General features: G+C 44.2%; 1 protein-coding gene and 1 long non-coding RNA gene across 2 annotated transcripts; one reads left to right on the top strand and one right to left on the bottom strand.

Annotated features, from left to right (window-relative positions):
* Positions 1-152: 152 nt before the first annotated feature.
* Positions 153-21,868, bottom strand: FAM8A1 (family with sequence similarity 8 member A1). Its single transcript, XM_084618689.1, has 5 exons — positions 21,397-21,868; positions 18,344-18,464; positions 5,719-5,842; positions 4,532-4,671; positions 153-3,784 (listed from the first exon to the last, which is right to left on the bottom strand). Exons 1-5 carry the CDS (start codon positions 21,779-21,781, stop codon positions 3,640-3,642), a joined length of 915 nt encoding a protein of 304 aa, XP_084474815.1. The 5' UTR covers positions 21,782-21,868; the 3' UTR covers positions 153-3,639.
* Positions 21,859-27,845, top strand: LOC311515539. Its single transcript, XR_014710174.1, has 3 exons — positions 21,859-21,943; positions 26,761-26,906; positions 27,022-27,845. It is a non-coding gene; the product is annotated as an uncharacterized lncRNA (long non-coding RNA).

Genomic DNA, 27,845 nt, shown 5'->3' with positions numbered 1-27,845 from the left:
GATTTTTATTGAGGAACTGAATGGTATAAATTGTCTTTGAAGTATCAGACGACTGAATACCCTGACCAGTTCCAAACAAAACAGTGACGGCAAGCACCTATTTGAGTGTGAGAAACAGACTTAAGCCAGAGGCAGTGACATTTGAATTCAAGTACTTTGTAGAAACAGACTTTTATTTGAGATAAGATTAAATATATAAACAAGAGGAAGTAAACAGTTAACTGCAGCAATTCACCATAAATCTGGTCATCTGATTGACATCTTGAGCACTTAAGAGCAGAACCTTAACATGAGATGTCAAGTTTTTTTCTTGATTCTACAATCTCTGAAGTTTTGCTCTAGTACAGCCTCACTATGGTGCAACAGACAACACAAAGTATCATCTATAGGCAACTGATAAGGTAACATGCAGCCTTTTGTGATACAGAGAATGAATTCATTTATATAGCAGAAACTAGATTCCTGTTTAGAATGCTATGAGCCTTTCAGAAATCTGATTTGGGTGTTGGTTAGGACTAATCTTAAGAGTTCAAAAATGCATGTCTTCAGGGAGAAGACCCATACATCATTAGAACAATTTTATGCTGGTACAATTAAGCTTGAGCCACACCTATAAGACATTCCCCCAAGAGTTTGGGGTGTTAGACATTACAGCCTTAGTGAATAAGGATTAAATGGGAAGTTATATTCTGTCTAGCCAGTGGAATGATATTTTACCTTAACTACACTATTTACTGTTAAATTTATTAAAACTGTACACTTATTTTTGAAGGAAAAGTATGTGCAAAATACACCTTGCAAAGGTGGCTCCTTTTAATGCTAATGATTTCTTCCCTAAAATAGCAAGCCTAGCTCCAGTTGTTTGCAATGACTACAGTGTAAAATAAACCCATTACTTTTTAAATCTTTTCTTCAACTGTAATTTCTTTGGACAGGGCTCATTGGACTGTTTGTACAGTGCCATCATAATTTGGGGCAGGGGCACTCTTTTAATACAAAAAAAAAAGATGTCTAATTGATGATGGGTCTAGGTTTGGAATCTGGGTCTCCAGCTGAGACAGGTTTGGTCAGTGTCCTGACTTTAGATACAAGCAGAAGGTTGCCCATCAAGCCAAATAGCCACCCATATCTCAGGGATGGGCAAAATTTTTGGCCTGAGGGCCACATCTGGCTGGGGAAATTATATGCAGGGCAATGAATGTTGGGTTGGGGCACAGAAAGGGGATCAGGCCAGAGGGTTGGGGGCTCAAGGCAGGGGGCTCAGGCCTGTGCGTACCACTCCCAAAGCTCCCATTAGGTGCAGTTCCCCATTCCTGGCCAATGGGAGTTGCAGGGGGCAGTACCTGCAGGTGAGGGCAGCACACAGAGCGCCCCTCCAAGGGGCCACAGGGATGTGGTGCCAGCCGCTTCTGGGAGCATCGCAGGGCCAGGGCAGGCTAGGAGGATGCCTTAGCCCCGCTGCATCATGGGGCTGGCAATCCTGCAGGCCGGATCCAGCCCACAGGCTGTAGTTTGCCCTCCCCTGCCATATCTGTACTGAAAAGCAATGGCTTAAGCAGAGTTAGCTAGTCATCTCTATCTAGCAGTAGTTCATATTCACTGTTACTGTCATTCTCCCAAAACCCTTTAATTATACTAGTATGACTAACTCAGCTATTCAAGGTTGTGGTGTAGATTCATCTCCCAGCTTTCTGTCATCTAACCTATTCATGCTAGTATTGTAGCCAAATAGTTCTGCTTACAGCATGTGCAGAACAGGAACTGCTTAGTAAGGGACGGGGAGGGGAGGGGGACACCACACACAATGTGCTGGTGAAACCTGCTGCCCTATCACACAGTGAAACCAGAAAGGAAAGTAGAATATGGTTGTATTTGTACTGTGGCTGAACTCAGTGTTCATCGACTTCATCAGTTCTAGGAATGAGTATTAGCTGAGGTTCAGATTATAAACAGTAGCTCTGCAGTTTAAGAAATTGGCGGTTTCTAGGCAAGACTTAAAAATTACAATGTGTAAGTGGAGACAAAGTTTACAAGAAGCAGTGAGCTGACTCTGGGATGGGGGAGCGGGGGAATCTAATCATGCAAATGAATATACACATCTCTGTAAAGCAGACAATTCAACCTTTTGCAAGTAGTAACCAAAAAGCAGATTAAACACCACAGTAGTGAAAATTAGTACAGCTTTATGCTTCCTTAGATCAGAACACTCCCCCAGGAACACTTCAATACTTAGCCCTAACGATACACCAAATAATCGTTAAAATGCTGAACTATTATGAAAGTTGATAGTGGCACTCACCTTCCTAAATTATTTCATTAACAGTACAAATGCTTGTTCTATGTTTAAATTGCACATTTTAAAATACCCTCCCACAACACCCTCTTGCACAAAGTAGATGACAGTCAAGAGTAACTGCTGCAACCACTTGTCAATATTTAGTCCTAAGCCAACTACAGACAGTAATGGGGAATTCCAATTCATTAAAAAAAAAAAACACACTTAAGCTTTTAACAAAAAGTTGGCATTGTTCTTCAGAAGCTCTTTCCCAGTCAATATTACATGAATAAACATAAATGTTAACAAAGCTATGTAATCATGCAAAATATTAGGCTTCTTTATTCATCAGTAGGATCCAAGTTATTTGCATATAGCAGTGACTAGGCAGAATTTTAAAATATAAAGTGAAAACCAATTTTTGAACTTATCTATACAGTTAGCCATAATTTGTGTTCTGGTTGATATTTCTACATGCTACATATAAACTCCATCTATCAGTTTACATAGTCTATCTGCAACAATTTGAGGGAAGTAAAAACTTTCCTTCCCCTACAAACAGAAGCAACCATTTTCACCTTTTGTTTGTAACCATGTTAATTTTATAGCTCTGAAGTTATTTACACAAACCTAATTCACAAATACCACAGTAACTTATTCTTCCCACAAAGTAGTAGTAACTTAATTTACCTCTTCATTAGGACAGACATAAACAGTAAGTGACTTAATGCTTAACACAATCATGCAAAAAACCTGCCACAATACATGTTTCGATAAGACATTTAAAAAGTGGTAAAGAAATACAATTCTTGAAGTGAAGGAGTTCACTAAGCCTTTTAGGGGTTGATAATACCCAACCACGGCACAATGCATCGGTTTAATGGAAACATTAGCTATATTTTTGCCTCCATCCCCCAAAGAAACACTGCAATCCCCTCTAAGGGACAGTTTCTGTAATGTGTTTTGTAAACATCAACATAGACGACAACTACATTCTCCAGCTTATTTTTGCCATAAAATAATCAAGTTGTAGAACTAGTACTTCTTAAGATGGCAATATTTCCAGGCATCTCCCTTCTGGAGACTGAGAGATACTGTCCTTTATGGATAAATATAAGCAGTTTCCTTCCCGTCAATCTAATGTTAATACTTCCCAAATTGAATAGGTACTATTTCTCTGAAACCTCTTTGGCATTTAAGAAAAATCAATACTTCCAAGATAATCATTGCCACCATACTGGAATGACTCATTGTTTAACGTCCGAATCTGTCTCCAGTTAGTTTGGGCAAGCAATACTGATGGTCTTCTTTACTTTGTTTTTTAGGAGTTAAAAAAAGTTTGGTAATCTGGGCTTCTTTTGGTATCATCTGACTCCATTTCTTCTTACCACAATAGTTCCTGCTACAATGTCATAGGCTGTTCTATTATGCTGAAAAAATAGCAGCGTAATGAATGCAGGAAAAAAGGAAGCAATAGAAAAATTCTTGATCAAGGCTCGTATTGTAGACCTAGAATGAGAAGGAAATCGGCTTGTTTTAATTTTCAGTCCCTGCCCAGAGTAGTTTTGCCACTGATCCAGTACCTTAAAGTTATACAGCACAAAGTGAATCATATGGATTTAGAAATCAAGTATTTTAACATGCAAAGCTAAAATATGCCTTTCTGTTTACGTGATTAGATAGTTAGTACATGATTCTTGGGTCACTGCAGGATTCTGTCTGATAAGTCTCACTGCCAAAGAGAGGGAGTACTTGTGGCAATTTCCATAGTATGCATCCGATGAAGTGAAAAGGAGTACTTGTGGCACCTTAGAGACTATTATGCATCCGATGAAGTGAGCTGTAGCTCACGAAAGCTCATGCTCAAATAAATTGGTTCATCTCTAAGGTGCCACAAGTCCTCCCGTTCTTTTTGCGAATACAGACTAACATGGCTGTTACTCTGAAACCTGCCAAAGAGAGAGAAACTTTAAGGCCAGAAAGGACACACTGACCTTCTGCACATTGCAGACTATAGAACCTTGCCCACCCACGCCTATAATAGACCCATATTTCAGAAGAACTAGATCCCCTCAATTCTTTAGTGTTAAAAGGCAGACCTCTCACTACGAAGTATGGACTGAGAGATCTCATTATACATGACTGTTTTAATAAGGAAACAAATCAGCAAAATGCTGGCAAAGTAATCTTATTTCAAATCATGTACTTTCAACCCTATTAATTTGTGAGTGATACATTTAAGTGAAGAGTACTTACGTTGTTATGCTAACATTAGAGGATGGAATCACTAACACACGATTTGGTGCAATAAGGACAGATGTATCACATGTCACAACTCGAAGTCCAAGCAGGAACTTCCCTGGGGTTGCCCCACCAGCTCCCCAAATGCAGATTATCTGCAAGAGAAATAAACAAATTTATTTCTGCAACCCATCACTACTGGTTGCCCAAAATGTATATAATTTTAGTAAGCCTGATCTATAAATAAGAGCAATCCAAATGGCACCGAAGTCTTAATCTTAATACACTGAATATTTAATTTACATTTATTCTCATGTAGTAAGTTTACATTTAGAGTTTTAAAATAAAAGGTTTAAAGTTAGTTTAGCTTGGGTAAGAATTACATGTGTGTTTAGTAAATTGTGTAAAGAGCTAAGCAAATGTAACTAATCCTTGAAAAATAATTGGTTCAAATGCTAAAAAAGAATGTAACATCGAACAAGACAAGTTTTAGGAGAAGGCTATTCTTGAAATATGGCTAAGAGAACACTAACAAAAACTTGGTTCTAACAGACAAAAGGGTTGTGATGAATTTATAGTAACCTCCAATATTCTCTTAAAATATGGCAACGTGTAAAGAGATAAACCAGTTGCAGCTAGCTTTGACACAGAGACATTCAAAGAAAAAGGCCCACACTGCCCTAACCCTATCTGGTCTTAGCCAAGGTCGATGGAAAGCTAAGAAAAGAGCAGCCCCAGACTGCCCAAAATTGGTTTTTAGCTGAAGTAAGTAATTGGCAATGGCATCACTTGTTTGTTATACTGTATAAAAAAACCCCATGTTTGCTAAGGGTAGTTGTCATTCCTATCTGATCATGCTGATGCCAGTCAGGATGAGAGGTGTGTCCCTAGGATGGGCCTTTTCAGAGTGTACTAATCAACTTATGTTTGCTACTGTATAGATGTATTGATTGCTTATTGTTATTTAGATTTTTAGAGCAATTGTATAATTTGGCCTTTGGATTTAATAAAGGAATTTATGGTTAAATGAACTTCTAGTAGTATCCTATATTAGTAATTCCAACAACTTCAGTTGGTATATTAGTGTTAAACTTCTTAACCAATTAACTAATCAGTTTTCAAATATTTCTGATAGTCATGGAACAACATTTGACCTGAACATCCAGCTGATAAGTTAGGATTTAATATTCATGACTAGTTACCTCATAGAAGCAGACTAACAACCTGTAGATAAGGGCCACTACCATCATTTTCTGCAAGTCTTCCATGGATGTGTCTTCATCTATTTCTTCTACTATATAGTGCATAGCAAACTTGGAAATGTCCCTGTACAAAAGAAGACTTCACTTTAACAAGTGAGCCATTTCACAAACCTAATGCATTTGACCTTCATTATGGTATTCCCATACCTGCAGCCACCACTTCGGTTACCCCTTTGGAACCTAGGCCTGGTCTACACTGAAAGGTTATATAGGCATAGCTATGTCCATCAGAGATGTGAAAAAACCACTCCCTTGATAGATGTAGCTATACCAGTATAATTCCTAGTGCAGATGTAGCTTGTTGACTCAGCCTCAGCCCAATTCTACAGTACAAGTTATGTTACGTGGGCATACAGCCACAATTATTAAATTGTTCGTGTGCGCACATTTGGCTCCTTGTGTCAGCAGTGCACATCCTTACCAGGAGTGCTTGGCGTATGGACTATATTGTCAGTGTGGGACATTGTGGGGCAGCTCCTGGAGGCCAGTAACAGTCAACATAAGCAATGCAGTATCTAGAGTGACACTGCATTGACCTAATTACACATACCGTGACAATGCCACTCGGGGAAAGCGGCACAGAGAAGCACATTGGCAGCAGCCAAATTTAAGTGAAGACTCTTTCACAGCTAGGTCACAAGGCTGCATACGACCTGTCTAGGACAGACCAGGCCACAGGCTTTTAGGCCAGAAGGGACCATCACGATCATCTAGTCTGACCTCCTGCACATTGCAGGCCACAGAACCTCACCCACCCATTCCTGTACTAGACCCATAACCTCTGGCTGAGTTCCTGAAGTCCTCAAATCATGATTTAAAAACTTCAAGTTACAGACAATCCACCATTTACTCTTGTTTAAACCTGCAAGTGACCAATGCCCTATGCTGCAGAGGAAGATGAAAAACCCACAGGGTCTCTGGCAATTTTGACCCAAGAGAAAATTTCTTCCCAACCCCAAATATGGTGGTCAACTGGACCCAACATTCAGACACCTGGATAAGAATTCACTGTAGTAACTCAGAGCCCTCCACGTCCAGTGTCTCATCACCAGCCATTGGGGATATTTGCTACTAGCAGTCGCAGCTTGGCTACATGCCATTGTAAACAGTCTCATCATACCATCCCCTCCATAAACGTATCAAGCTCAGTCTTCAAGCTAGTTAAATTTTATGCCTTCATTGCTCCTCTTGGGAAGCTGTTCTGGACGTTCACTCCTCTGATGGTTAGAAATCTTTGTCTAAGTTCAAGCCTACAATTGTTGATGGCCAGTTTATATCCATTTGTTCTTGTGTCAACATTGGCACCTAACTTAAATAACTCATCTCCCTCCCTGGTATTTATCCCTCTGATGTATTTATAGAGAGCAATCCTATCTCCCCTCAGGTTAGGTTAGGTTAGGTTTGGCTAAACAAGCCAAGCTCTGAGTCTCCCTTGCATAAGGTAGGTTTTCCATTCCTCTGATCATCCTAGCAGCCCTTCTCTGCACCTGTTCCAGTTTGAATTCATCTTTCTTAAATCTGGGACACCAGACCTGCACACAGTATTCCAGATGAGGTCTCACCAGTGCCTTGTACAATGGTTCTAATACTTCCCTATCTCTATTGTAGATCTCATTTGATGCATCCTAGAACTGCATTAGCCTATTTCACAGCTGCTTACATTGGCAGTTCATAGTCATCCTGTGATCAACCAGTACACTTAGGTCTTTCCCCTCCTCTGTCACTTCCAACTGATAAGTCCCCCCCGCTTGTAGCAAAAATTCTTTTGTTTGTCCCTAACTGTGTGATCTTGTACTATTAAATTTCATCCCATTTCTATTACTCCAGTTTTCAAAGTCATCCAGACCTTCTTGTATGATATTCCCAATATGGAGGAGGACCGTAATAGCCCTCATCTTTTTGTCATTCACAAATTTTATTAGCACACTCCCACTTTTTGTGCCACGGTCATTAATACAAATGTTAAATAAAAGTGATTCCAAGACCCATCCATGAGGAAATTCACTAATAACCTCCCTCCAGTCTGACAGTTCTCCATTCAGTATGGCCCATTGTAGTCTTCCCTTTAACCAGTTCCTTATCCATCTTTCAATTCTCATTAATTCCTATCTTCTCCAATTTAATAATTTCCCATCTGGAAATATATCAAATGCCTTACTGAAACTAGGTAGATCTACTGTATTTCCTCTCTCTAAAAAGATCAGTTATCTTTTCAAAGAAAGAGATCAGGTTAGTCTGGCATGATCTACCTTTTGTAAAACCATGTTGCATTTTATCTCAATTACCTTTTAACCTCTATGTCCTTTAACTACTCTCTCTTTCAAAAGCTGTTCCAAAACCTGCATACAATTGAGGTCAAACTAACAGGCCTGTAGTCTCCTGGATCATTTTTTATTCTTCCTTAAAAATAGGTACTACAGTAACTCCCCACTTAACGTTGTAGTTATGTTGCTGAAAAATGCCACTTTAAGCAAAAACGATTTAAAGCTAATCCAATTTCCCCATAAGAATTAATGTAAATAAGGGGAGGTTAGATTCCAGGGAAATTTTTTTCACCGGACAAAAGACACACACAGATCACAAGTTTTAAACAAAATTTAATACTATACACAGCAATGATGATTGTGAAGCTTGGTTGAGGTGGTGAAATCAGAGGGTGGAATATTTCCCAGGGAATGCCTTGCTGCTAAATGATGAACTAGCGCTCAGCTGAGCCCTCAAGGGTTAATACATTGTTTTTAATGTAGCCTCACACTCTACAAGGCAGCATGAATGGAGGGTGGAGACACAACAGACCCATGGCAGTGGCTGCACACATTCCCTGCGGAAACTGAACATGATGCTGAACCCACGCTATCCCACTGGAGCGTACCACTCCCTCCACTTTCCAAAGTGCTGGGAGGGGGTGTGTAATGTGGTGAGTGCAAGTGTGAGAGTGCGAGCGTGAAAGAGAGTGGGCAAGCACGAGAGAGAGAGACAGACACGCGCACTGCCCCTTTAAGTACACTGACCCCCACTTTAAGTACACTGCCTTTTTAAGGAGATCAGCAAGCTCTCTCCATCCTGAGCCTTGTCATGTCCCGCTCCTGCTCTGTGGAGATGGGGTACAGGAGCAGGTGGAGGGGGACACCCTGACATCAGCACTCCTCTTCCCCCAGACCCCTGCACAGCAAGCAGGAGGGTCCTGGAAGCAGCTCCAAGGCAGAGGGCAGGAGCAGCACATGGCAGTGGGGGGACTGATAGCTGAACTGCCCAGCAATTGATGGGATGCCAGCGGATGCCACACAGGGAACTTAGGGGAGCTGATGGGGGGGCTGCTGGCCCACCCTGGTTCCAACCCCCCACCAGCTAGCTCCAACTGGCTGCTCTTCCTGCAAACAATGGACAAAGCAGGCGGCTGCCAATCATCGTCCTAAGGGAGCATTGCACAACTTTAAACAAGCATGTTCTGTAATAGATCAGTGACGTAACAATGAAACAATGTTAACCAGAACGATGTTAAATGAGGAGTTACTGTACCATATAATTAAGCAGTACAACTCCTAGTATGGACACAGTTACAGCGATGTAAAGGTGCTTTATACTGATATAGCTATTCCCATTCAGGAAGGAGAATAAGCTATGCCAGTATAGGGCACATTTATACTGGTTTAACCACTTAAAAGAAGCCACACCCCTAAATGAAAGAGTTACACATGCCTAAATATCAAACTTGCATACTTCAGTTACATGTATCCAAAAAAGAGTTGTGTTGTTGTAAAGCCTAATAATTTAAGTTAAGTTATAAGGCATTATAAAAAAAATCTCTCCCCCAAAGGCTGCTTAAATTAGGTCATCAAGAGTAGGTGGTTCAAACAACACAGATCCCATCTTCCCATGCAGACTGAGTAGAGTAGAAAAAAGTTTTTCCATGATTAGGATAGCAGTAGTCCCTATAGCTTCTAATCAAGATCAAACCCCATTGTGCTACATGCTGTGCAAATATGTAGCTACAAAGCCCCTTCCCTGAACAGTTTACTCGGAGAAAAATTATGAAGAGATTCAAAGAGGCAAGGAGAAGGGGACAAGAGTAAGAAACTGGATCATGTAGTTACATAGATTAGTTATGTTGCAGTCTCATGATTCCAATTATTCTATCTCAAATTAACTCACTCTTCCCATAACTGCTACACATACTTAAAGGAAAGCCAACCAATGATGGCTGTATCACAGCAGAAATGAGTCTGGAGAGAGTAGTAGTCTTATCCGTTAATTCAGCATTCCAAGCATAAGGGCATGCATAGAAAGAATGAAGATGTTTGCAAAAGCAGACAAATAAGCCTTAAAAATTTGCATCATTTGTGCAGTAGATAGGGGAACAAACTGAGTTAGAAAGGGCCTTGAAGCTGAAAAAAAAAAGTCATCTGTAGCAGATTCCCTCCATTCCTTCTTTTGTATACTTAACCAAGGAACAGAACGATTTTGACCTCTTAAACAGGCCACTTCTGGGCTACTGCACCAGGTTCGTTATGCCTCCTTCATTATTCTAGATTACCTCTCAGTTTTATTAAAGTAGATCCTTCCTCTGTATACCCACTCGCAGGATCTGGTGCCCCAGGTGTTGAGGTGAGGAGCTGTCTTGACAAGCAATATCCTTTGAGGGGCACACAAGAGATTTTACAGGAAGGCAGCTTCATCACCCAACTCGATGTAAGGGAGGGGAGCCTCAACTACTTCAGTTCCTACTCTGCTGCCACAGACAGAAAATGGAACTTGCCTTCCTGTCCTAAGGCTAGAACTTCCCTTACGCTAGATTATTTTCATATAGGATAGTTTAGAGTACACAGACTGCCCTTGTCCCGGGGAACAATTGACTCTCCACTGGGACCAAGTTGAGCCCCCAGCCCTTCAAGATGTATACCTCCTGACTGATCGTACCTTATACATCCAATACCTTCTTTGCCCTGGTCTACACTAGGACTTTAGGTCGAATTTAGCAGCGTTAAATCGATTTAAACCTGCACCCGTCCACACAATGAAGCCCTTTATTTCGACTTAAAGGGCTCTTAAAATCGATTTCCTTACTCCACCCCTGACAAGTGGATTAGCGCTTAAATCGACATTGCCGGCTCGAATTTGGGGTACTGTGGACACAATTCGATGGTATTGGCCTCCGGGAGCTATCCCAGAGTGCTCCATTATGACCGCTCTGGACAGCACTCTCAACTCAGATGCACTGGCCAGATAGACAGGAAAAGAACCGCGAACTTTTGAATCTCATTTCCTGTTTGGCCAGCGTGGCAAGCTGCAGGTGACCATGCAGAGCTCATCAGCACAGGTGACCATGATGGAGTCCCAGAATCGCAAAAGAGCTCCAGCATGGACCGAAAGGGAGGTACGGGATCTGATCGCTGTATGGGGAGAGGAATCCGTGCTATCAGAACTCCGTTCCAGTTTTCGAAATGCCAAAACCTTTGTGAAAATCTCCCAGGGCATGAAGGACAGAGGCCATAACAGGGACCCGAAGCAGTGCCGCGTGAAACTGAAGGAGCTGAGGCAAGCCTACCAGAAAACCAGAGAGGCGAACAGCCGCTCTGGGTCAGAGCCCCAAACATGCCGCTTCTATGATGAGCTGCATGCCATTTTAGGGGGTTCAGCCACCACTACCCCAGCCGTGTTGTTTGACTCCTTCAATGGAGATGGAGGCAATACGGAAGTAGGTTTTGGGGACAAAGAAGATGATGAGGAGGAGGAGGTTGTAGATAGCTCACAGCAAGCAAGCGGAGAAACCGGTTTTCCCGACAGCCAGGAACTGTTTCTCACCCTAGACCTGGAGCCAGTACCCCCCAAACCCACCCAAGGCTGCCTCCTGGACCCAGCAGGCGGAGAAGGGACCTCTGGTGAGTGTACCTTTTAAAATGCTATACATGGTTTAAAAGCAAGCATGTGAAAGGATTAATTTGCCCTGGCATTTGCGGTTCTCCTAGATGTAGTCCTAAAGCCTTTGCAAAAGGTTTCTGGGGAGGGCAGCCTTATTTCGTCCTTCATGGTAGGACACTTTATCACTCCAGGCCAGTAACACGTACTCGGGAATCACTGTAGAACAAAGCATTGCAGTGTATGTTTGCTGGCATTCAACCAAAATCCGTTCTTTATCTCTCTGTGTTATCCTCAGGAGAGTGAGATATAATTCATGGTCACCTGGTTGAAATAGAGTGCTTTTCTTCAGGGGACACTCAGAGGAGCCCATTCCTGCTGGGCTGTTTGCCTGTGGCTAAACAAAAATGTTCCCCGCTGTTAGCCACAGGGAGGGGGGGAGGTTGAGGGGGTAGTCACGCGCTGGGAGGAGGCAAAATGCGACCTTGTAACGAAAGCACATGTGCTATGTATGTAATGTTAACAGCAAGGTTTACTCTGAAAGAGTGTAGCGACTGTTTTATAAAATGTGTCTTTTTAAATACCGCTGTCCCTTTTTTTTTCTCCACCAGCTGCATGTGTTTCAACGATCACAGGATCTTCTCCTTCCCAGAGGCTAGTGAAGCTTAGAAAGAAAAAAAAACGCACTCGCAATGAAATGTTCTCTGAGCTCATGCTGTCCTCCCACACTGAGAGAGCACAGACGAATGCGTGGAGGCAAATAATGTCAGAGTGCAGGAAAGCACAAAATGACCAGGAGGAGAGGTCGCGGGCTAAAGAGAGTAAGTGGCGGGCTGAAGAGAGGGCTGAAGCTCAAATGTGGCGGCAGCGTGATGAGAGGAGGCAGGATTCAATGCTGAGGCTGCTGCAGGACCAAACCAGGATGCTCCAGTGTATGGTTGAGCTGCCGCAAAGGCAGCTGGAGCACAGACTGCCACTGCTGCCCCTCTGTAATCAACCGCCCTCCTCCCCAAGTTTCATAGCCTCCACACCCAGACGCCCAAGAACGCGGTGGGGGGGCCTCCGGCCAACCAGCCACTCCACCACAGAGGATTGCCCAAAAAAAAAGGCTGTCATTCAATAAATTTTGAAGTTGTAAACTTTTAAAGTGCTGTGCTTGAAGTGCTGTGTGGCATTTTCCTTCCCTCCTCCACCACCCCTCCTGGGCTACCTTGGTAGTCATCTCCCTATTTGTGTGATGAATGAATAACGAATGCATGACTGTGAAGCAGCAATGACTTTATTGCCTCTGCAAGCAATGATTAAAGGGAGGAGGGGAGGGTGGTAAGCTTACAGGGAAGTAGAGTGAACCAAGGGGCGGGGGGTTTCATCAAGGAGAAACAAACAGAACTTTCACAGCGTAGCCTGGCCAGTCATGAAACTGGTTTTCAAAGCTTCTCTGATGCGTACCGCGCCCTCCTGTGCTCTTCTAACCGCCCTGGTGTCTGGCTGCGCGTAACCAGCAGCTAGGCGATTTGCCTCAACCTCCCACCCCGCCATAAACGTCTCCCCCTTACTCTCACAGATATTGTGGAGCACACAGCAAGCAGTAATAACAGTGGGAATATTGGTTTCGCTGAGGTCTAAGCGAGTCAGTAAACTGCGCCAGCGCGCCTTTAAACGTCCAAATGCACATTCTACCACCATTCTGCATTTGCTCAGCCTGTAATTGAACAGCTCCTGACTACTGTCCAGGCTGCCTGTGTACGGCTTCATGAGCCATGGCATAAGGGGTAGGCTGGGTCCCCAAGGATACATATAGGCATTTCAACATCCCCAACAGTTATTTTCTGGTCTGGGAATAAAGTCCCTTCCTGCAGCTTTTCAAACAGACCAGAGTTCCTGAAGATGCGAGCATCATGCACCTTTCCCGGCCATCCCACGTTGATGTTGGTGAAACGTCCCTTGTGATCCACCAGAGCTTGCAGCACTATCGAAAAGTACCCCTTGCGGTTTATGTACTCGGCGGCTTGGTGCTCCGGTGCCAAGATAGGGATATGGGTTCCATCTATAGCCCCACCACAATTAGGGAATCCCATTGCAGCAGCGCCATCCACTATGACCTGCACATTTCCCAGGGTCACTACCCTTGATATCAGCAGATCTTTGATTGCGTGAGCTACTTGCATCACAGCAGCCCCCACAGTAGATTTGCCCACTCCAAATTGATTCCCAACTGACCGGTAGCTGTCTGGCGTTGCAAGCTTCCACAGGGCTATCGCCACTCCCTTCTCAACTGTGAGGGCTGCTCTCATCTTGGTATTCATGCGCCTCAGGGCAGGGGAAAGCAAGTCACAAAGTTCCATGAAAGTGCCCCTACGCATGCGAAAGTTTCGCAGCCACTGGGAATCGTCCCAGACCTGCAACACTATGCAGTCCCACCAGTCTGTGCTTGTTTTCCGAGCCCAGAATCGGCGTTCCACAGCATGAACCTGCCCCATTAGCACCATGATGCATGCATTGTCAGGGCCCATGCTTTCAGAGAAATCTGTGTCCATGTCCTGATCACTCACGGGACCGCGCTGACGTCACCTCCTTGCCCGGTATCGCGTTGCCATGTTCTGGTGCTGCATATACTGCTGGATAATGCGTGCGGTGGTTAATGTGCTCCTAATTGCCAAAGTGAGCTGAGCGGCCTCCATGCTTGCCTTGGTATGGCGTCCGCACAGAAAAAAAGGCGCGGAACGATTGTCTGCCGTTGCTCTGATGGAGGGAGGGGCGACTGACGACATGGCTTACAGGGTTGGCTTCAGGGAGCTAAAAATCAACAAAGGGGGTGCCTGTACATCAAGGAGTATTTCAGGCAGGACTGCACGGAGGGTTCCAATAAGAAATGGTGCACCTAAGTTATCGTTGTTATTGGAACAAGGAGGTTAGCCTGGTCTCTGATTGATACATGGCTAGATTTACCTCGCTGCACCTTCTCTGTGAGTGACTGCAGTGTGATCTAGACAGGGGAGGAGGCAAATGAGTACAAAACAAATCTGGTCTATTTCTTGTTCTGACCCACTCCATCTATCTTTTACATCTTTGGCTGGCAGCAGACGGTGCAGAAGGACTACATGCCATCCACATCTCATGGCTGCTCGGCAGAAGATGGTACAGTACGACTGCTAGCCGTCTTCATCTCTTGCCTGCCTGGCATAAGATGGTACAATACGACTGCTAGCAATCCTCATCTCTTGCCTGCCTGGCAGAAGATGGTACAGTACGACTGCTAGCAGTCCGTATCGCCTGCCCGCTCACCATAAGACGGTTCAATAGGACTGCAGGACTAAAGAGAATGACCTGGTCAAGTCACTCCAAATTTAGTCCCTGCGCCCATGTCTGCCCAGGCGCTCCCAGCCGACGTGGCCAGGAGCACCTTGGACACGACGAGGACGACTACCAATCGTATTGCACCGTCTGCTGCCAGAAGGCAATGGGTTGCTGCTACTGTGCAGCAAAGCCGTACCGCGTCTACCAGCACCCAGGAGACATAGGGTGACGGTTACCTGAGCTGGCTCCATGCTTGCCGTGGTATGGCGTCTGCACAGGTAACTCATGAAAAAAGGCGCGAAATGATTGTCTGCCCTTGCTTTCACGGAGGGAGGGAGGGAACGGGGGCCTGACGACACGTACCCAGAACCACCCGCGACAATGTTTTAGCCCCATCAGAGTGCTCCATTGTGACTGCTCTGGACAGCACTCTCAGATGCCCGATTGTTTGCCATTTCTCTGACGCTGGGAGGGGCGCTTACAGGGTTGGCTTCAGGGAGCTAAAATCAACAAAGGGGGTGGCTTTACATCAAGGAGTATTTCAGGCAGGACTTCACGGAGGGTTCCAATAAGAAATGGTGCACCTAAGTTATTGTCCTTATTGGAACAAGAAGGTTAGCCTGGCCTCTGATTGATACATGGCTAGATTTACCTCGCTGCACCTTCTCTGTAAGTGACTGCAGTGTGATCTAGTAGAATGAGTCCCCTAGACAGGGGAGGGGGGGGAAGCAAATGAGTACAAAACAAATCTGGTCTATTTCTTGTTTTGATCCACTCCATCTATCTTTTACATCTTTGGCTGGCAGCAGACGGTGCAGAAGGACTGCATGCCATCCACATCTCATGGCTGCTTGGCAGAAGATGGTACAGTACGACTGCTAGCAGTCCGTATCGCCTGCCCGCTCACCATAAGACGGTTCAATAGGACTGACTGCAGGACTAAAGAGAATGACCTGCTCAAGTCACTCCAAATTTAGTCCCTGCGCCCATGTCTGCCCAGGCGCTCCTGATCGACCTCACAGAGGCAACCAGGAGCACCTCGGACATGACGATGACGGCTACCAGTCGTACTGTACCGTCTGCTGCCACAAGGCAAGGGGTTGCTGCTACTGTGTAGCAATGCCGTACCACGTCTGCCAGCACCCAGGAGACATAGGGTGACGGTTACCTGAGTGGGCTCCATGCTTGCCGTTGTATGGCGTCTGCACAGGTAACTCAGGAAAAAAGGCGCGAAATGATTGTCTGCCCTTGCTTTCATGGGGGGAGGGAGGGAACGGGGGCCTGACGATATGTACCCAGAACCACCCGCGACAATGTTTTAGCTCCATTAGGCATTGGGATCTCAACCCAGAATTCCAATGGGCAGCGGAGACTGCGGGAACTGTGGGATAGCTACCCACAGTGCAATGCTCCGGAAGTCGACGCTTGCCTCGGTACTGTGGAAGCGCTCCGCCAAGTTAATGCACTTAATGCACTTAGAGCATTTTCTGTGGGGACACACACACTCGAATATATAAAACCGATTTCTAAAAAACCGACTTCTATAAATTCGACCTAATTTCGTAGTGTAGACATACCCTTTGTCTTGCACAGCTTGCCACACCTTCACTCCCTTGCACCCCCACTAGAAGGGGGAAGACACTTGAGGCTCAAGGCTCATCTGGTTTTTCCATGCCTACAGCCTGATATTCAGACAGGGCCATTGAGGGAACCGAGACTAGCCTCTGTGCCAAGATCCTCTTACACAGGACCCAAACAGATATTGCCATTCTGGCCTTAATGTCGCTGTCTCTCACAGGTCCAAAACTGGAATGTCTTCAGCCTTATACCAGGAGCAAATCCCTTATCCAGCATTGTTAGTAGCAGCTAAATCAGAAGTGGCACGGAAGACCAAACCATCACTGTCTACTGAGACTCTAAAAGTCTTGGCAATGATGCAGGAAAAACCCATCTGAGCACCTACTCCTCATTTGGCACCAACTTTGGACCCATCTTCCAGTGCCAGTACCTTTGTAGTGATACTGCAAGTTCATGTAGATGCTCATCAGGGAAAAGAAAGCAGACCTTTCCACACAAGGGGAAGAGTCATCCCTTTCCTCCTTTTTATTATGAACCAGGACTTGGAGATCTTGATGGATGATCAATAGCTGAACATGAGGTCCAGGTGAGATGCAGTGGCCAAAAAGGTTAATGCAATCCTTGGACGTATAGCCAAAGGAATCTCTAGTAGGATTAGGGAGACTGTATTATCTCTATTTGACACTGGTACAACACCCACTGGAATACTATTTTCAGTTCTGATACCCACAATTCAGAATAAACTGGAGAGGGTCAGAGAAGAGCCATGAGAATTATTAAATGATTGGAAAACATGCCTTATAGTGAAAGGCTCAAGGAGCTGAATCTTTTAGCTTAACCAAGAGAAGGTTAACAGGTGACTTGATCAGTCTATAACTACCTACATGAGAAACAAATTCAATAGAGGGCTCTTCAATCTAGCAAAGGTATAACAAGATCTGATAGCTGAAGCTAGACAATTCAGACTAGAAGGCACAAGGGACAAGTTTTTAAACAGCAAAGGTAACCATCATTGGAACTTACCAAGGGCCAAAGTGGATTCTCCATCACTGACAATTTTTAAAATCAAGATTTGTTGTTTTTTCCAGTTCAAACATGAATTATTTCAGGTCATGCTAGATGATCCCAGTGGTCTCTTCTGACTTTATAATCTATGAATGTTCTCATGCAACATGTTCTCAAGTAGCATTTAAAATTACAGTTTATACAAGGAGCAAAGAGAACAGTCAAGGTTGACAGGTTCCATATCTGACTTATCTTACCTCCTACCCATACTAAAGAATTGCAAACAAGTGTTTCATTTAGTAAATGCTACTTAGCCTTTTTCTTTAAAATAAATAAAAATTCCACACCAAAGACCGTGGAATTTGTGTAGAACAACTGATGCAGGAAAAAACCTTCAAATATATCAGCCTTCAAAGTTTTTCTAAACAAGGCATAAGAGATTTTTGAAAAATCCTAATAGTCTCTTTTAAAAGTACAAGCTAGTTTAAAGTGTTTTCCCAACTGCTCACATTCAGAAATTTCATTTTTAAACAAACTGTGAGTGCCAACTATTAAGCTTATTTAACAAAAAAAGTTAACATTTGAAAGCATTTCTAGGCATCTACAGTAACTTTTTATAATATGCACACCTGTATAATGCATCACTTTAATAAAGATCTATTTTTAAAAGACAAAATAAGTTTGAAAGGAGCCTCTTATCAATTAAGGTTCCATCAAGTGCTTCTCCTCTGTGTAACCCTAGCTACTCCAAAATACACAATATATATATAATATTCAATCACAAGAGTGAAAAGCTTTATATAATAATGCCTTAAATGGTTTAACTTACTTTATTCCACTGAGATGCATAATACTTAAGACAATGGTTGCCTTTATAAAGAAAAGAATAAAGAAATCCACCATCTCTGCTATAAACCTGTGTGCCAAGGATGGGATAATGTATTCCCGACCTGTAACAAAAATAGTTAATTACCTAAAATTTTACTGTGCTAAAGCAATTTATAACTTAAACGTGAATGTACATTAGTTAGCACTATGCAGAATAAGAGGCAATATTAAAATGGTATTCCACATTGTCCCACTGCAGGGAACATTTAAAAATCCTTATTCTGACCCATGGAAGCTCATATCCTTTTTATTCAATTACCTCCTTAAAATGTACTTTGATACAATGGGAATTGGATGACAAGTTAACTAAGCATGTACCTAAACCAAGTAACATATCTTTGCTGTTGCTTTTCCTAATCCGATCCCCTCCCTGCTCTGTCTGAGTCACATATTACACCCTTGAACAGCTTACTTTTTGTAGTGTATCATTTTTGCCTTCTATTATGATATTTAGAAGGAACTTGATATAGAATGTTTTCCTGAAGTTCAATTTTTTATCTGGTATTAAAACTGCCTCCTTCCCACCACTCACTCATTCCACTTTAGAGAAAGACTTCAGAAAGAACTGAGCACCAGCCCTGTGAAAATCAAGGAGGGTCCTTTTAGATATCTCAAGACAGGTGTCCTAAATGCCTAGCCACTCTTGGCCCCCCAATTTTTTTTTTTTTTTTTTTAAAAAAGACACAATTAAAGACCAAAAAGTTGTCTATTTTTTTAAACTTCAGGAGAACTAGACAAGCATTCCTATGCAGACATAGCAGGTTACGCTACCATGAGAGAACAGGAAAATGAAAGTGGCTACTCTGGTTTAACAGGCTACTCTGGTTTAACTGGCCCTGGTGAAAGAAATGCAATCATTTTTAAAATGGTCTTAATAATCTCAGGTGGTGGTAGTAATAATACAAGCAAGCTTTTTCTTTTTTAAACCAAAAGGAAAAGTGCCATATAAAAGAATTGTGGCTAGGCTGATTCTCCACATTGTATTTCCTCAGCAGCACTTACAGGAGCGCCTGTATGAATGCATCCGATGAAGTGAGCTGTAGCTCATGAAAGCTTATGCTCAAATAAATTTGTTAGTCCCTAAGGTGCCACAAGTACTCCTTTTCTTTTTTGTATGAAACTAATATTCTAACAATTACAATTTAAATATACTCATGCACCTGACTTAATATAACCTTGTTAAAATTCACAAAGTATATTTTGGAAGGGAGAAGGAACCCTTTACTATTCCACTTCTTCCCCGCACAATAACCTCTCCTACCAAAAAAGGTATCTTCACAAGGCATCCACAGAAGCTGCACAAATGGCACTCTGAAAACTAGCCTCAACAAATTGCTTGAGAGCAGCACAAAGCTCTCCGCCTCTGTGTTCTTGTTTTTAAAAGGCAAATACAGTTAGAAGAGCCATTAGGTAAGAGGGGCACCATCTTAATATTTGTTTCTGTGCATCTTCCTTTTATATCTGCTTACCTCACTGACAAATTCAGTCTCATTAATGCTAAAAAATAGCAAAACAGATTCAATTCCCATTCTTGCATTGTCACAACTGTTGAATAAATCCTAATTGTACAATCTTTAACCAAAGATGAGGCAAGAATGTGAAGAACACAGCTGGACTTCCTCACACCAGGTTGAGCATGCAGTGCCAGAAGGTAGAAATCAAGTCAACTTTCTAATATGAGAATGTTTAATATGAAAGTTAGTGATATGGAACCTCTGATTTTATTCTCCCGACTACAGCCACACTAATATATCAATTAATATATATTAATATATATTATATTAATATATAACATATTATATTAATTAATATTAATATATTAGCAACAACTGGTTAAGATGGAAGGTAAGCATTAAGGCGGATTTAAATATGACAGACTTGTTAAAGTATCTTAGAATTCCAAAATCTATTAACATGGATGGTGCTACTAATATAATACTGCACATGCTATTATTTGAGGATAACCGTCTATGCTGAATTAAGAAGAATTATTTTATTGCTTCCATGAAATTTTGACTGTGGTCACAACCACTGTTCCCTCTAAACTGTGCACGCACACACAGATCCTAAACCCCGCGCACACGGCGAAACACCACGAGCACAAAAATTTGAACAAAAGCACAACAATTTGCACAGAAGAAATTTTTTGCGCACACGGCCTGTCAAAAATTAGAGGGAACATTGGTCACAACTATCCTTGGTATTCAAAATCACTTTCAGATGCCAGTGAAACACAAAATACCAACTATCCATTATTCCACACATTATCCTCTGGCATAGTACATTACTGTACTGATTTCTGAAGAGAATAAAATTGTTGATTCAATAATAAAATGATTTTATTTAGTACTTGAATCACCACCATTTCTTTCATTAGGCAGCTAAAGGGGGTGTCATACACTCAAGTTCAGAGGCATTAAACAATCCCAACAACACTGGTGCTTCTATAAAGCTCTTTGAGGATTTTGAGAAGCATTACAACCTTAGCACCTAAACCTCACCAGTCATAGTTCCCCTACAGTAAAATGAAGAAACTTTTGAAGCACAGAGATTAAGTTTGCCTACACACCACAAACCAGTGGCAGGGCCTGGTATGAAATACAGAAGCTCCCACTCCCAGGCCAACCACAACGCTATGCTTCGAAAATATAAAATGCTAAATATTAGACCCGAAGAAGGGCTCTGTGTAACTGGGCTCTGTCCCTAACAGAAGTCAGCCCAGTCAAGGATATCGCCTCACCCACCTAACTCATAACAGCAAAGCCCCATCACAGACAAGCCCGGTCCGAAGTCCGCCCAGGAGTGGGAGAGGCGGCACGGGGGAAGACAGGCACCCGCAGGACGCCCCGGCCAGTCAGCTCAGAGACCCAGCCGGGGCCACCTGCCTGAGTCGGACACGAGTTAGGAGACTCCTTCCCCAGCTGCCCCCGAGCCTGCCCCTCGGCCGGGGTCTCTCGCCAGCCACGGCCCGCCCCCCCTCCCCGCCAGTCTCACCTGCCGGCCGCCCGCTCCCCCTCGGGGCGCTGCTGGCGGCGGGGCCGGGCCGGGGCACCGCGGCCAGGCGGGCGGCTCCCGGCCAGGCGGGCGGCGCGCGGGGTCCCGGCGCGGCGGGGGCGGCGAGGAGGTAGCAGGGGCCGTAGTAGGCGGGCGGCGGCGGGGGGCTGCCGGCGGCGGGCGGGCCCGGGCTGCCGTAGGGGGCGGCGGCGGCGGCGGCCAGCAGCGCGGGGAGGCTGCTCTGCCAGCTCCAGTAGCCGCAGTACGAGTCCCAGAGCCACTGGTGCACGCGCCGCGCGTACTCCCCCGCGCTCAGCGCCTTGGCCTCGGAGCCCTCGGCCCCCGCCGGCTCGGGCTCGCCCGGGGCTGCCGCGACCTCCGCCATAACCCGTCCCCTCCTCCGCCTTCCCTGTGACGCACACCCGCTCCCTGACCCCCGCTCCCCGACTGCGCAGGCGCGGGGACCCGCTCCAGCCCATCCAGCCGCCAAGAGGGGGGGGGGCGGCATGAGACAAGCTGAAGAGCTCTTCGCCCCCCCGCCGCCGAGGTGAGATGGTATGGCCCAGGGTTGAGCGGCTAAGGCGGGAGCTGCTGGCGCTGTGGGGGCGGAGCTCGGGACCGCAGAGTCCCGGGAATGGAATTGCAAGGGGGCGGGGCCTGCCTTTGCGCTGCAGGGACCCCCCTTTCCATCCGCCCAGGTTCAGTGCAACGGGGCCGCCCCTAAATCAGGTGACCCGGCTGGGAGGACGGTCCCTAATTCTGAGTAGCAGGGGGTAGCCGTGGTCGTCTGTACCCACAAAAACAACAAGGAGTCCGGGGCACCTCCAAGACTAACAGCTTTATTTGGGCATAACCCACGAAAGTTTATGCCCAAATAAATCTGGTAGTTTTTTAAGGTGCCCCCGGACTCCTAGTTGTGAGCATTTCAGTGTCACCAGGGGTAGGTGGGTCTAGGGAAATCACCCCCAAAAACGTTTCAGAGTAACAGAGCCCCCAGGAGACTGCCCTGCCCACCTGGTGGCAAAGAAGAGAAAGATTTCCCGCAACTCCTAGCCCCCTAACGCCCCCTGCCACTGCTGCTGTCAGAGGTGGGTCAGATCTGCTTGGGAGTGGGTTTTGTCACCTGTGTCCTTTTGTCATTGCTGACCCTTTGTGGTCCCGAGGCAGGTGCAGGTGGCTACGTCAGCTTTCTCTCTCCTTTTTCCAGTTTGGCCTCATTGCTTTTTGAGGAGGAGTCCTTAATAGTGTCTGCTCATTTGAGAAAAATATCCTTCTTGCGCTTCCACCTAGTGAGTACATAAGAACGGCCATAGTGGGTCAGATCAATGGTCTGTCTAGCCCAGTATCCTGTCTTCTGACAGTGGCCAGTGCCAGGTGCTTTAGAGGCAATGAACAGAAAAGGGCAATTGTCAGGGTTCCCTCCCCACTCTGAACTCTGGGGTACAGATGTGGGGACCCGCATAAAAGACCCCCTAAGCTTATTTCTACCACCTCACATTAAAACTTCCTCAAGGCACAAATCCTTTCCTTGTCCTTGGACAGTATTGCTGCCACCACCAAGTGATTTAGATAAAAATCCAGGAAAAAGGGCCACTTGGAGTCCCTGTTTCCCCAAAATATTCCCCCAAGTCTCTTCACCCCCTTTCCTGAGGAGGCTTGAGAATAATATACTAACCAATTGGTTACAAAGTGAGCACAGACCAAACCCCTGGGTTTTTAGGACACTGAAAATCAATCAGGTTCTTAAAAGAAGAATGTTATTTAAAAGAAAAAAGTAAAAGAATCACACCTATAAAATGAGGATGGAAGGTAACTTTAGGAGTAAATAAAAAGATTTAAAACACAGAGGATTCTCCTCTGACTCTGCTTTCCAGTTACAAAACAGGAATGAAATTACCTTTTAGCATAGGGAAAATTCACAAGCTAAAACAAAAGATAATCTAACACATTTCCTTGCCTTTACTTACAATTTTTGTAATCTTAAATGCTTATTTCAGGTAGGTTTTTAGGAGATGTTTTTTCCTGCCTAGTCCCTCTCTCGTCCAGAGAGAGAACAAACAAAGAGAGCACAAACAAAACCTCCTCCCAAGATTTGAAAGTATCTTCTTTTCTTCTTGGTCCTTTTGGTCAGATGCCAACCAGGTTATTTGAGCTTCTTAACCCCTTACAGGTAAAGGAGGGATTTTATGCTACCCTGAGCTGTATGTTTATGACAGCAATAATCCAGTGATTGATCCTGTCCACTCCCAGCTTCTGGCAGTCAGAGGCTAGGGACGCCCAGAGCATGGGGTTCTGTTCCTGATCATCTTGGCTAATAGCCATTGATGGACCTATCCTCCATGAGTAAAAAGTGTGTCTCTGCTCCCCACTAGGTTTAGACTGCTTGTGCCTCCTGCTTTCTGCCTCTAGATTATGGTCACTGATTCTGTACTTGGTGACAGTTCATGTGAGTCTTAACACATTTCACTCAGTGGGGTAGTCTGTTTGTCTGATGGGTCTATGTAGGGATCAGTACTCCAGCAGCTAAAGGTGCAGGGAAATGACCCCAGGAATTTCCACAGTAAATCATTTAAGATAACAAAATAATGCCACTAATGCTGATGAGAGCCCAGAGAGCAGCAAATGTGATGGTGAGAGCATTGCTGAAAGATTTCTCAACAGAAATCTGTGTAGTTGAGTACTGATTTCTTTATTAAATGTCTTAGTATTAAGAGTTTTTGAGAGAGACAACTTTGTAGTCTAAGCTGCTTTAATATCTTCTCAAATGACCTCCTGGTCCCAGGGCTGCCTGCATGGCAAACCACAGAGACCATGTGCACAAAGATTTTTTTTTTTAATGTGAGAATATTAACCTCCAGCTGAAACACGTGTAGGCAAACCCTTCATTCCCAAAGGCCTTCAGCTGTATTCCTTAATTAACAAGTTTCTTTAGTCAATGCATGAGACATTTGGGCTCTGCATGTTTGTAGCTCTGTTGATAAGCAACATGTCTTGGTTTCATTGTTCCTATAATTTAAGTTATTTTCATCCCAATGCTGTCCTCCATCACACCCAGGCAATTCTACTGAAGTCAGTGGTGTTACATGGGGTGTAAAAGATAGAGTGGAGCTTTTGTACAAACCCCATTACCATGCTGAAATTCCATTCTGAATTCAGAACTGAGTTTAAGCTGGTGTAACAGATGTGCTAAGGGGGCAGGGCATAAGTTACCACTTAAGCTTCCCATAAACTTTCCTCTGAATTTGGTCGACATTACTGATGAATCAGTCTTACCAACAGTTACCTTGTCATGCCAATAAATCTACTGACATGATTAAAATGTGCTCTCACCCTACCCTACATTTCTGAGCAGATGTAGCTGGATAAATTTAATTTTCTTTGTTGTTCTTGCCCATCTGTGCTTTCAGCTTGTTTGTGGCCTCTGGCTACTTTCAAATCACTTTCTATTCTGAAAACAGAATTAGGTTTGCAGTTGCATTTTCTAAACTGAAATTAACTAGAGGACACAGAATTAGCTAGAGGCATCAAGGCTCAGGAGGATGGGAGGTAGTTAAAAGTTGCCATTTTTCTATGTATCCTAGTTGTTTCTAAGGCACTTGTCACCATGGTATCTAATGACAGGTTTCAGAATAGCAGCCGTGTTAGTCTGTATTCGCAAAAAGAAAAGGACGACTTGTGACACCTTAGAGACTAACCAATTTATTTGAGCATAAGCTTTTGTGAGCTACAGCTCACTTCATCAGCTGTAGCTCACGAAAGCTTATGCTCAGATAAATAGGTTAGTCTCTAAGGTGCCACAAGTACTCCTTTTCTTTTCATGGTATCTAAGTCAGACAGTATCTTTTTGCCTTGAGACCTCGGCCTCTCATCTTTTCTGTCTCCCTCTTCTCTCTTTGCAAAACTTGGAAGTGTAAGAAACTAAATTGGGAGCCTTACAGCAGCTTCCAACTCAGCTGTCTAAAATTAACTTTACATTTTTAAACTACTTTGCTGGTTTCCAGATGCTGCTGAGCACCACAGCCACTCTTCAGTAGGAAGTGATGGCTTTCCTCTGAAGATCCACCTTCAACAGGGCTGGCAGCAGTACATCTTCCCCTTGCTGCCAAGCTATGGTGCTCAGCAACATTGGAGAAATAACTGTCTATATTAGAAAGACAAAACAAACCTCACAGGGATTAAACCATATTGATTTTGAAGCCAATCTAGTTACTTTGTTGCAAGCCCCTAATACAGATGGATTGAAAGACATTTAAATCATGCTTAAACTGATTTAACTGAGTGGGACAGACGTTAGCTAAATCAGTTTAAGCACATCTGTAGTAGGAAGATCCACACTAGTGCATGTTTTCTAATATAGACCAGACCAAAATTAGAGATCAGATTAAGCAGATGAATTGAGACCTTCTTATACTGCAAAGTTTGGCATAAGTGGGGAAAGATACGAGAAGAGGGTAGTGCATAAAGTGGACTGAAAAAAGTGTTTGGGTGGATCTATCATTTTCTACAGAACTGAAAGCGGTATCGCATCGGCCTGTCTCTGCAGCTCATCAATTCTGTCCCTCCAACACTTCACATCAGGTCTCCTCCCACCTTGCCTCATCTCTGGTCCTGCAGCTCTTGGGGTTCTTTGCCCCCCCCCGACTCAGGGGCTGCACTGGGGTCCCCTCTCCCCTTTCCAAGCTGCGGGGGGCAGCTCCAGGGTCTCCACCCCCACACACTTTCCATTCCAAACCATTTGGGGGTGGGGTGGGGGTCCATTAACCATCCTATGGTTCACAGGAGGAAAGGAGGGAGTGGAGCTACCCTGAGTTTTTTGTGCTCCCTCCAGTGAGAAGGGCTTTGGCTCTTGAGAAGAAGGGGGGAGAGCACAGCTTGTTTCCTGCAGCAGCTCTGATTGACTGGCCCCAGGAGATGGGCAAGAGAGGAAAGCAGGGTATTTTTTGCCCCAGGTAGGGCTGAAATGTCACCTCTGCTTGAGTTTTAGAATTTTATTTCTGGGCCTCTAACCCAGTGCACTTTAATCACTGAGAGAGGGAAAGGAGAAAAGATAAGAAAGGAGGTAAAGAAGGGTGAGCAAATGAGAACTGCACAATGTGATTCATGTAAGATAACATTTTGGAAGAAAGACCGTGGGATCAGAAACTCTTACAATAGAGAGTTGCTCTGCTGCTGAATGACTATGGCAAGCCCAGGGATTTTTTAAGAGATCCTGAAAAACAGATTTATTTTAAAATGTTTATTAATCCTTAAGTGGACATCTATTCTGTAAAGGGACTGTAAAATTGGTATCATGGGGCTCCTTGTTCATTACCTTTCACTGATTTTTATATTAACTGTACTTTTTAAAAATTTTGCTTTAAATAGGTTTTCTAACTTCCAGCCCTGCAAATTCAACTAGCCTCCAGAAGTCCAACTTAGTTCTTTCCTTCCTGGGCATTACCACTGGCATAAAGAGTTCTGAAGGCCAAATTAGACCTCCAGTTACATCTGTGAAATCTTCCAGGCTTCAGGTATGCCCTCAGTGACACCTTTGCAATCCCATTGCCCTCAGGGGTTTTACATAGGTGTAACTGGCTGGAATTTAGGAGGGGACGGCCTTTAACAGCTTATTATTTTCTTCTCTAGAGCTGAGACCTAGAGGAAAGCTCTCAGTTCCTCAGGGCAGCAGTAGCTAAGGAATGGAAGTCCCTTGGCCCATGCCTCTTCCCGCAGCCCCCATTGGCCTGGAGTGGCGAACCGCGGCCAATGGGAGCCACGATCAGCCGAACCTGTGGAAGCGGCAGGTAAACAAACCAGCCTGGCCCACCAGGGGCTTTCCCTGAACAAGCTGCGTCCTACGTTTGGGAAACACTGCTCTACACCTTTTCCTCTCACCCCTCTAAGTAACCAGAGGGCATTAGAGGCTGGACTGATAGTCACAGAGTCTTTCTACCACCATGTGGATCTTCCAGTCATCCCCACCCTCTGGAGGTGCAAGGGATATAGAGAGAAATCGTGGCTCCACTGAAGTCAATGGCATCAGCATTTCACTTACGTAGGCTATTTAGCTCTTAGGCTGGAGATCTCCATTGACTACATGATATGGGCTGATGTTTGGGAGTAGAATTTGGGGTTTCAGGTGTAGGTATTTCTGGGATATGTGTATAATACAATGGCACTAAATCAAATACTGGATGCAAGTTCTACAGGGCATGGACTGTGACTTGTACAAAGCCGAGCACTCTGACCACACTTAACAATTAATAATAACATGAATGTTTTGGTTGAACACACTGGAAAGATTTCTGTATTTCAAATTATTTCCTCTGTCACCTTCTTCAATGACCCTGCTCACTAGATTTCAGTGTTTTAAGCCAACTAGGTATTTCCTGTTGCGTGTGTTTTTAAAATGATTATTATAGAAGGACAGCTAAAAATAGATGAGCTGACTTATTCACTGACACCTAGAC

The sequence above is a fragment of the Lepidochelys olivacea genome (assembly GCF_965140295.1).
Source record: "Lepidochelys olivacea isolate rLepOli2 genome assembly, chromosome: 2".
Classification (NCBI taxonomy): domain Eukaryota; kingdom Metazoa; phylum Chordata; order Testudines; family Cheloniidae; genus Lepidochelys; species Lepidochelys olivacea.
This window is presented reverse-complemented; position numbering and strand designations above follow the sequence as displayed.